The sequence below is a fragment of the Glycine max genome, chromosome 11 (genome assembly GCF_000004515.6).
Source record: "Glycine max cultivar Williams 82 chromosome 11, Glycine_max_v4.0, whole genome shotgun sequence".
In the NCBI taxonomy this organism is placed as follows: domain Eukaryota; kingdom Viridiplantae; phylum Streptophyta; class Magnoliopsida; order Fabales; family Fabaceae; genus Glycine; species Glycine max.
Window position 1 is genome coordinate 3,150,553 of NC_038247.2, and position 11,756 is coordinate 3,162,308.

The following is an 11,756-nucleotide window of genomic DNA, read 5'->3' on the forward strand; positions in this document are numbered from 1 at the left end:
TAGTTCATGTAAATGCATGATCTGTTTAGCAGAAGTGGCTAGAAATTCTTCTAGACTGGAAAGGAAGAAAACCCTTTCCTCTTATATATAGCAAGCCAGTTACCTCAATATCCACCGTTAATTAATCAATAAATTCTATGCCGAAAATGGCCCACCCTTATTTTCTTTAAAAATCCCTAGCAACACTTGGGCATTTTTATATATATACAAAATACAAATTAACATATTTAATTATCTTTTGATATAATTTGTTACTCGTTAAACCGACAACTTATGTTGAGGAGATGGTATTGAAATTTTTAAATATAAGCCAACTAGCAAGTTGATGATCATATGAAATATAGCAGAATGGCTGGTTAACTAGCGAGCGAGATGAACTGAAAGTTATTGCTTCATGTTGAACATATATATTTGTGGTTCGTAACATGAGGCTAGTGCAAGTGAGCTGAATCGCTCAAATATCTAATACGAAAAAGGAAACAACAAATTAAGATACTAAAAGTCATTTGATATACATAGCTCCATAATAAAGAAAAATCTCAAAATAAAAACTAAAGTAATTAAAATAGAACAAGTAAAACAACGACATCCTTCTTAACATGAAAAGAAAAAGATTGAAGAAGCAGATCATTTATATTTATGTAAACTCCATGAATTGGCTGATCTCATTTGAAGAAATTAAGCATTGAAAGACCTAGTTCCGTGGATCAAAATGGTGAACGTGTAGTTGAGTTTCCCGCCCAGGCATCCACAGGCAACTGAACATTCATTGGCAAATTGAAGAAAGGAAGTCCCGAAGAAGGATCAGGAAAGGGGTTACTATTATTACCAGCAACACCAGATATCTCAACCTGTTCTTCTTCTTCCTCCAACGGTAACCTTTCATAGGCCACGTTCGTGAACGACGCCGCCATCACAATCACCGGTCCCGCAGCGATCAACTCTCCGACCACACTCCCACCCACCACCTGCCCCTGTCCTCCGGCGAGGTATATGCTGAGACTCGTCGCCCCCGGCGGCGCCGGCGGAGGAAGGAACGATCCCGTCAGGGACAGTATCTCGAACCTGCCGTGAAGCGTGACCACCGCCCCCGCCGACGCCGGCTGCCGGAGGCTCACATTCGTAACCGTTCCGCTGCCGCTGAGAATACAGATCCCGCGCTGGCGGCGGCGTGCGTAGCTGGCTACGCTTTCGAAGACGTCGCAGCCGTTGGCGACTTCGAGGATGTGGGCGCGGAGCGTGTTGGCGCTCTCCCGCGTTATGATGACCGGCGGCTTCGGCTTGTTCTTGGACCCCGCCGGACGCCCCCGCGGGCGCCGCCCCACCACATCGCCCTGGTGATGTGGCCCATCTTCTGCTGATTGTTTGGCGTCTTCTCCGGAATCGTGTTGTTGGTTGAAGTCTGGTCTGTGGAGACTTTGGACGAAGGGTGAAGCCGTGCTTAAATCCAAACCAGCCATAGACACATCAAAGGAAGAGAGAGGTACTGTTCAATTTTTATTCAAAGAAAAAAAAACGAATATATACTAGTTTATTTTTTGGGTGTTGATATAGCTGGATATTAATAAATAGGAAGGAGTTCTCTTTTGTTTATGGTTATTTTAAGGGAAGTGTGGTATGCGTCTGTATATAAATATAACATATATGGATGGAGGGAGAGAAAGCTTGTGTTGTGTTGAATCGATAAAGAGGAGGAGCGGCGGTGGATGGAGTGCAGGGAAAGAAAAGGAAGCAGAAGGAGAAAGAGAGAAGAGAGAGGGAAGGAGACAAAGTTTAATAATTGGGTGAGAATATCAATCTTTAATGCACTTTCTTATTCCAAAAATAATAGGTTGCAAGTTATCGTCACTTCTATTCCCGGAGCGTGCCTACTACGCGATCCTTAATTACTACAAATATTATTCAACTCATAGATTTCTATAAGATAGACATCAATTACCCAACTAAATATTAAGGATATAAACTCTCCTTATTACTTATATTTCATGGATAAAAAAGTATCTATTATCCAACTTAATTTTTATCTTTTTCACAGTATTTTAAAATATATATATAGAATATATTCATTTTTATTTAATACTTTTTTTTATAAAGTATTAAAAGAAGAGTATAAAATGACTCTGGTTAATAATACTAACTGTGATCATGTTATTTGTTCAGATACTATTAATAAAAAGTGCTGTAGATTTGACTTTCAGTACAATGTGAGGAACGTTTCAAATATATAATAAAATATGCTGTATTATATAAATAAATTTATTTTTAATATAATATATTATTAATTTATCATATTATCAGTGTTATTATAATTTTTACATTTGATTATTTTTTTACTATATAAAATTTAAAATGATAAAAATAATTGAATGACTAATTAGAAATATGTCAATTTTTTAATGTCGTACAAATTACCATTTTTCCAAAAATCTTATTAAACATATTTTTCTACTTTAATATAAAATAAAATAATATTTTGCCTCACTGATTAAAATTTTTTTCAATATTTTTATTATTGAATGAAGTAATTTCTGTGTTAACTTTAATCTTAACTCATTCGTTAATAATAATGGATCCAAGATAAGATTTCACTTAGTAATATAAAAAAAGTAACTGTATTGAACTCATTTATGTTACCGACTAGATAATCTACTATCCTCCACCAAAAAAGAAAAGATAATCTACTATCAACGTCTACTTATTTTTCTTTTACATACACACAGAAGAATGTCATAACCTTTTGATAATTACAACATTTTGCAAAAAAAAAATAATAAAAATTTAAATATACAACATTTTTTAAAAAATTTATAATACAAGAATTATATAATATATACTTTAAAAGATTTTATATGCATATATTAAAAGGATAGAACTTTTCTGCTTGAGAAGTGCCACCACTTAAATTAAATTGATGTATACTCAACTACGTACTACAACGCCTACAATCGCTAAGCCTTCTTAATTCTTTTGTTGACAATTCACTACAGAAAGTTCATTTAGCAAACTCATAAATATATTTGCCTTTTTTCCCATATGACAGTATAGCATGATTATAATAACAAAACGTCAAACCTTGCAACAATAATATACGGATACTGATGATAGCTAAAAAATGGTTGCGAATTAATTCGGAAAATAGAGACATATATCATATCACAGAGCATGCCATATTAGTATTATTCACTTGCAATACAAATAGAATAAACAAATTAATTCATCTTGTCAAACAGAAAAATGTATTAATATTATATTAAAAACTAAAATAACACTATTTTTTTCTTTTAACAAGATACTTACTATAAGACAAAATGAGTAATTATTTAATAACAACTTATGAGTATACATTATTTTCTAAAGTATACGTCAATTCATTTTAGACAACTCATGATTTTTTTAATGTATAGGAATTAAACACATGTTTTATAAATTTACGAGAATTCATACACATTACTTTTTTTTTAATTGGTCATACACACTACTTAATTAATTGAAGTAAGATAGATTTAACTTATATATAAATTTAACCTCATAAAATTAAAAGTAAAGCAAGATAAATATTTGTTTGTAAAGATAAATTAAGACTTCTTTATTTTGAATATATATATATATATATATATATATATATATATATAATTTTAATTATTTTATTGTAATTATAAAAAAATATTTTTATTTTCAATATTTTTATAAAAATATTTTTTCATTATTTACTTTAAAAATATTTAAAATTAGAAAATAAAAAAATAATGTGATGTTTTATTAATTGAAAGTGAAAACTAAAACTAAAAATAATATGGTATTTTTTATAATTGAAAATGCAAACTTAAAAAAATAGAGATAAATTTCTAAACCAAGCTAACTCTAAGATTGTAAGTCTACTTGGTGGCATATCAAGTGCTTTTGAAAAAATAAAACATTTTCCTATAATTGAATCAAATTAAGATCAAATCGAATTTGATTTCTTTTATCCTTTGTTTTCTGCTTATATCGAATGTAAATTGTTGAGTGTTAAAATCAGTAAGCATCACAATTCTCGAACTTAAATTAGATAAATTATTAAAAAATAGCAAACTATTGTCATAAAAAAAAGTATTGGATGAATATAATGTGTGGATGGGGTTAGCCGATGTGATATAGAAGCTAGACACTTTTTATTGAATTTGGGGATCTTGTAATTGGGAGCTTGGCATTAATTAACCATATATGGTTTATTTATGTAATTTAAGTTGACCATATTAGATTTGAGTTGATTAACTTGGAAACTTGAAGCGCAGCCAGTAAAGTTACTACCTCCACCATAAAATTCTAATTTAGTTGTTATTATAATCACAATTATTAATCCGAGGCAAAAAATAATAATAATTACAATTATTAATAATTAAAAATAAGCGAGAGGGTGGCCTTATGCAAGTGGGAGTGCTGTGGTTGTTGTCTCACGCCCCCAACCAATTCTTCATCTTTTATCGATGTTATGGCCTTATAGGTGTCTTAAAACACATACATACACACATACATGTGAAATTTGCTAATATATACTCATTTATTTCTTATAAGTATTATGTACTTTAAAAAAATTACTACGTAGTTTGCTACTTTGGTAACATATTCTTTTAAAAAACAAGTGTACATTGGCAAAATTAACAAATATGTGTAGAATTTGTTAATTTACATCTACTTCTTTTTTAGGAATAAAAAAACACTTTTTTTTAATTTAAAAAATAAAAATGAATCTATCACAAATTAAAGAAATTAAAAATATATTTAAGTCATATTTTAACATATAGTGTGTTTTTTAAAATATAAGTAAATATTATTATAAAATTACACATTTAAATATTCAATTTTTAAAAAAATTTACTCATGTTTTAACAATTATTTAATATTTCATCATCAATCTACTTTATTTTAATATGCAATATATGTTTCAAAATATAAGTAAATTTTTACTATAAAATTACATACCTACAAATACACACACATTATTTATTAAATTTATTTGTAGTTAAATTGTATTGCTTTAATTTTTAGTTTTTGGATCTATTAAAATTATGTACATTAAATCCTGATGATATACCAAAAATATACTGCTTTATTAAATACAGTAAATCAGTAATAATCTAATAAAATAAACAAACGGCTTAGGGCCTGAAGTATACGCCACCTGAAAGAAAAGGTTGTCTGAGCCCTTCCTGAGAATCAATTATCCAGCTTCAATTCTCCTCTGATTGTTGCCAAAAGTTGAATCTGACTTACAGATTTCCATTTCTTGAAACGACAATTTACCAACGAAGAAATTAAGTATCAACCAATCAACACATACATCTATTGGAGTCGTTCAAACTGTTCTTGGACATTTTCCCTTATTTTTACGTGATTACACTGCAAATATACTGGGGACACAATTTACTTTTATAAAAGAAATGGTAACTGAAAAGAAAATTTTACTTTTATAAAAGAAACAGCTTGCTTCCTGAAAACTTACAATATATATAGGAATGTGACTGAAACCATTGGAAGGTAGAATCTGACATATATTACTTAAGGAATGTTTAATAGAGTTTTTATGTATTATGTAAACTATTAAAATTTGATAAAATAATTAACTAATAGTTTTCTAATTATATTACTAATAATTTGAATACAATAGCTTTTATAAACAAATATATAATTTATACTATCATATAATAAAGGCTTATAAATGAACACTTGATTAATTAAATTGGCTGTCCAAAAAACAAATTATGTCGTTTAGCGAAGCATATCCTTATTACATATAATCGCTGGACGTTGGACTGTACGTCTAAGTGTAATCATACTTTTATCTTCACAAGATGTAACTAATAATTATGGCCTAAGGGATCATCCGAAAACACATGCGTGCATTTTCTTAGTTCACTAAATCTAACATTATTTTTGTTTAATAGTTTTTTTTTATGATGGAGGTGAAATTCAAGAGAAAAAACTCTAAAAAATTTATACTTTTTAAAAAATATTATTTTTTAATATCATTTGACATAAAAGAAAAACCTTATTTGTTTTTTTGTGTGTAGTAAAATTCAAAAACTTAAATTGAATTCTATCACTACAGAAAAAATAAAAATTCTTATATTTTATGTGATATTATGAGACTCATGAAAATTAATCAAATCAGTTCTTCCATTAGTTAAGAGAGACAGAAATTAAAGGTTTACTTAATTCATTCATTAAATTTAAATTTCAAAACAAAAATTCGATATTATCTCTTTTCTGTAGTTTTGGATGTTTAGGATAAATGTATGTAGATAAAGAAATATTAAATAAAAATAAATATTATTCTATTTAGACAAAAAAAAATTTAATATTTTATTTTTGATGTCTTCACTACTAGTAGACAAGATATTAAGTAAAGATATATTTTAAAAAAATATTAACTAGACTTTAAAATTCTAAAATATTAATTGTTTTAAAATACATAAAAATGCTAAAACATCTAAAATATGATATTAAGGTAATCAATTAATCATGTCTCCCTTATTAAAAAAATCAAATAAAATGAGTTGTTTGCTGGTGCAGACTTGTTTTAATCTAATGTTAAATATTCAAAGAAAATTTTATCGTTCAAGCAGATCTATTGAAAGAGGATTGTCAGATTATTTCTACCAAAAAATACATTTGTGCCCGTGAAGAAAAAATTAAGGGGAGTATTGGATTATGATTTTAAAATATTATTTTGACATAAAAAAATTCTTAGATTTTTTTTTTTAAAAAAATGTAATGATTTTAAAGATTTTTTTAAAAGACTTTTACAATTAAATTAACATTTTGTAATTTTTGAATTCTAATAAATTTATAAAATATGAATTCATTGATTTGAAAGGATATTTTAGATTTTTAAGATTTTAAATGATTCTTTATTTTTTTTTAATTTAAAATTATTGATAAAAATTCATGAAATTTTCTTACCTAATACTTTAAATAAAATTTATCATATACAAAAAACTTTAAAATTATTATATAACAAATCAATTTTCAATTTTCTCTAACATATTTACAAGTATAATAGATTTATTCTCCTTTATTCATCAATCATATCAATTGTATATAAATTATATGTGACAGTAGTGTGAATACTTATAATGATTCTCATAATAAGATCTCACTAAACATAAAATATGTCTAACAATTATTTCAAACATCCTTTATAGATGTACCAAAAAAACTCATGTAAAAAAACTATTTATATATTTATGTACTTATACATGAATCAATTTCTTATGTTTATTAAAATAAATATATAATTAAGATGTCCCAAATTCAACAAATTACAAAGATCTCTTATATCATTTTAGGACATATATGTTTTTTATGAGTCGAAAGAGAAAAAAATTATAAATATTTATCGCTTTCAACAAAGAAACAAGAAATTATGTATGATGGAGAAAGAAAAACATTTCAATTGACATGAAAAGAAAAAAAATCTCATAAAATTTTAAAATTTTGATGAAATAGTATTATTTAATGTGTATTTTCTACTAAATTTTTTTATAAAATTTATCTTTAAAAAATTATTAAAATTTATAAATTTTAAATACTAAAATATCTTTTTTAAGTTATAAAAAATCTTAATTAAATACTAACCAATTTTATTAACTTTTAAAAAAGATTCTAATAGTCTTATTGCGAACACTTATTTCCATGATTGAATACACAGGATGAATATTCCTCCGCAGTCCGCACTCACTTTTTTACTTTGGCATATTTGACAAGCAATCAACTACGTACTGCATTACATAAGCTGGTAAGCATTATAACAAGGTTTGCTGGTAGACTTTTGTCGATGTTGGCCCCGGTCTGTCTTTTATATATGGGTAAACTCTATTTACTAGTTGAGCATCTCTTGTACATATCTATTCAATATATTATCTTTTGATTATAATTTTTTTCATAAACATATGCAATGTCACTTATTTCTTATAATAAGTATCAGAGATAATATACATTAAATTAAACATAACTGCATGAAATATAAAGTTTAATGATTCCTGAAATTCATCTGTTCGAGAGTCTTCCTTCTTGTTATCAAAGCTCTCTAAAAACGGTTAACAGAAAAAAAAAAAAAAAGGGAACCTACAAGCCATTTGAATTAAAAGCTTGAGAAAAATATATTGAAAAAAATATAAAAATTAATTAATGTACTCATTTTTTTCATTATTAAGTAAAAAATCACTTTAATTCATTTTTCTTTGTTCAAATACGTAAAACGATATTTTTTTAAGATATACTATTACTGAGGTGAAACTCAATTTTTTTTTCATATATCGAAGAAACTGTGTCTGTTTTGTCCTTTTTCATTTTCTTTTGCTCATTTTTCTGTCAACATCTAAACAAAGCATCAGTGATTTGTGTGCTCCATAAAAAATTCTTTGAGTTTGTGTGCGGAAACTGACACCAATCAGACCCTTGAATCCATGGGGGATTAAAAATCCTTTAGTAGATGTGTGTTTATTCCTCTCTCGTATATATATACCTAATCTTTCCCTCTCACCGCTGCGGGCTCATAAGTAGTTCGAATACTACTATCTTTGGTGCCACGTATGTATCATCCAAACTATTTTCGTTCTCGCTTAGATTGATGTTACCAGCTGAGTGGAGGCTTTAATTTTGCATGCTTACTCGGTTGTTAAGAAAGTGTTTTACCTTCATTTTATAACTTGTCATTAACACTTTAGTATATCTAAAAGATATTTATAGATATTAGAGCATCTAGTCGTCCAATTATATGATGAATTTGCTTAATATATTTTTGGTTATCCAATACCATATAAGATTTAAGGATTTAAATATTTTTTTTACTGATCAAGTGGTATAATGACTATAATATTTAAATATTAAAAATGGTTTCTACAATTAATAATTGTCTCAATTTTTATCAACAATTGTTTATATATAAGTAATGATTTTTACATACAAATTGTCATGTCAATCACTTTGTTACTAGTAAAACTGCATAGAAAGTGGTTTTTAAATTTAAGAATCACGTGAGCAGCTCTCATTAAAATGTTCTTAGATTAGGTTGAAATTTAATTAGGTGGATCATTGTCAACTCTCAATAATTAATTTCTATTATTGAAACACTAGCTAATCAAACACCTTATTTAAGAAAATTAACACCAACTTTTCAATCCAATCACCAATAAATAATAGTAAACTTATATTGATAGGCCTGACTTCAGCAAGAAAGGTATAGCATGGAAAGGTGAGTAAGACCTGGACTACTATGTTTTGTTTACATTTTGGTGGCTACAAATTTTTAGCAGAAGAGACTTTTCTCCTTCCACCAAACTACCGTTTGCAACATAACATGGGAAATAGTTGTGTAGTTCTATATAAATAGGTTTAACGTATAAGCTGGAAGTGGTTGGGATCCCTGTGATGCATGAATGGTGCTTGCTTAATGCAAGGTCGGTGTGAATTTGAAGATAAAGATAGAGATGAATAACGTAGAAAGAGGTGAATTTGAAGGATAGGAATTACGAAAGACAAGGTCCCTGAATTTTAGGCTTTCCTTATTTTGATGCAATCACGCTCAATTGTGACCTACCAACGATGAGGACAAAATAGAGACGGAGGAAGAGGATTTGGTCCTCTCTTAAGGCTCCAAGACACTATAGAAAGAAATTAATGGTAGGTTCAGTAGAAAAGAAAGAATATGAATTCAGATGAAAATTTTAAATTAAAGTATAAAAATATAGGTCACACATCATTTTATTATTTCTTTTTTCTTTTTTCACTCAAACCAACATGCACTAAGGGAAAAAGAAGGAAATTAAACAACCACCCTTGACATGATGATTGGACGGTTCTAACTCTAATCCATCCTCGGAGGTCCACTACCACCAACTCCAACACCGTACGTAAATCCCCTCACTCACCTCTTCTTATTTTATCATATCAGCTATATGCCTATATTGTCAAAGTTCATGTCAAACCCATATGCAGATGATATCGTTCACTTTACGATCCAACGATGAGAAATGTAGATCAAACACCTTTTGAGGATAATGATGTTTGTACTCTGTGAGTATTAGCAATTATGGTTTGAAATTTGTCAAGCTGAGAAGCATTAAAACGGTAGAATAGAATCACAAACCAAAGAGATTAAAAATTTAAAGATTGAGCGAAGAAAATGGATGATAAATCATTCTTATGGTTTTTACTTTATTTTTGAACCATAACATGAAATGAGAAGATGACGAGTCAAGGAAAGGTTTAGTAAATGGAAAAAAATTCCAACTAGTAATATTTAATTTATGTAAAATGATTCATTTTCGTACGTTAGCTTCGCTCAAGTGAGAAAAGAAAAAACAAAGTAAAGGTCACTATATATATGATCCTTTCAAATATTTATATAAAACCGCTACCGGTGGTTTTATGCTTAGCATGTATGTTTTGTTCATTAATAGTTATACTATTTGTTTTTTCTTTTTATTAATGAAGATCATGACAGTGGTTACAGCTTAACAGTACAATGAGGATCATGGCTATCGTACTCTTTAATTAACAAGATAAATTAAACTAATCCTTTTCGTTTTTTTTTCAAAGCAAACGCTATCTCTAGTGCAAATTCACAAACAAAATTGTCCTCTTTTGGAATAATTTAAATTAAACATCTTTATTATAATTGCAAAGGTTAACATCAGTTTCGTCACTAGCATTCGGAAGCCAAAGATGTAATTAATTTAACCTTATAACACATTTAAATCCGAGTGGGTTCCACATGCTTTCATTTTTTTATCATAAGAAAAATGATACTCCAATTCAAGATAAAGAAAACTTTTAAAATTCATAAAGTGAGAATTTACATTTGTCTCATGCTCCTAAAAAAAATGAATACGAACTTAATTATGCAACTTATCAATAATGCAAAATTCTCTCATTTCAATCAACTACTTAAAGTTCCCCCATCTCTCTCACGTTCAAATTAACTTCTTCTTTTAATCAGGAAAAGTAACATGTTTTATTAATGTTAATCTACACCTTGATTATACAAGTCTTAAACAATATATTGCAATCAAGCAACGCGACTTAACCTGTAACTTCGTGAACTTGAAATTATATATATATATTTTAAGTGTATCGTAAAATATATAACTTCAATTGTCAGCTTATTAGCGTCCATGACTCGTCCAATAAGGTAAACTTTTTTAAAATAAATAAATATTTTTTCGCATTTCACCTTAATTAACTACCTTCGATATAAAAATATACTAATTATATTTTTTTATCTAAAAGTATTAGTATGCCATATACTCGTCCAATAATTCCTTCAGAGAAAACTTTCTATATAAGAAGACATAAAATAATAACCAGTTGCTTTTTTTATTATATGTCTTTCCGGTCTTGATCTTAAAAGATTGATGATAGAAATGCCATGCCTACCTAGGATATTTTCCTCTTTCGGATCAATCATTATCAAATGAGCATGTCTTGATCAAATTGCCCAACATAAGTATCCAATATTGTATTATAAAATAGAGAGAAAAAAAGAAAGCCGTGACCTGACTACTTGGATCTTTCTATTGCAATAGTACTAACATATAAAATCCATTTTGACTTCTGTAAAAAACTTTTATTTATCAATATAACCAGTAATTTGGTTAAGCAATTTAGTTGCTTGTAGATAAATTGCATTAACATAAATTAAATAATTGTTTTTAATTCTTTTTTCTGCTTTTAGCTGATGCAAAATAAGCGCTAAAATATATATATATATATTT

At 28.0% G+C, this 11,756-nt stretch overlaps 1 protein-coding gene across 1 annotated transcript; it reads right to left on the minus strand.

Moving 5' to 3' along the window:
* Positions 1-493: 493 nt before the first annotated feature.
* Positions 494-1,810, minus strand: LOC100810911 (AT-hook motif nuclear-localized protein 23). Its single transcript, XM_003539151.5, has one exon. It carries the CDS (start codon positions 1,458-1,460, stop codon positions 708-710), a length of 753 nt encoding a protein of 250 aa, XP_003539199.1. The 5' UTR covers positions 1,461-1,810; the 3' UTR covers positions 494-707.
* Positions 1,811-11,756: the final 9,946 nt, after the last annotated feature.

Coding starts and splice junctions, on each gene's coding strand:
- LOC100810911 (XM_003539151.5), bottom strand. CDS start 1,460: ATGGCTGGTTTGGATTTAAGCACGGCTTCACCCTTCGTCCAAAGTCTC.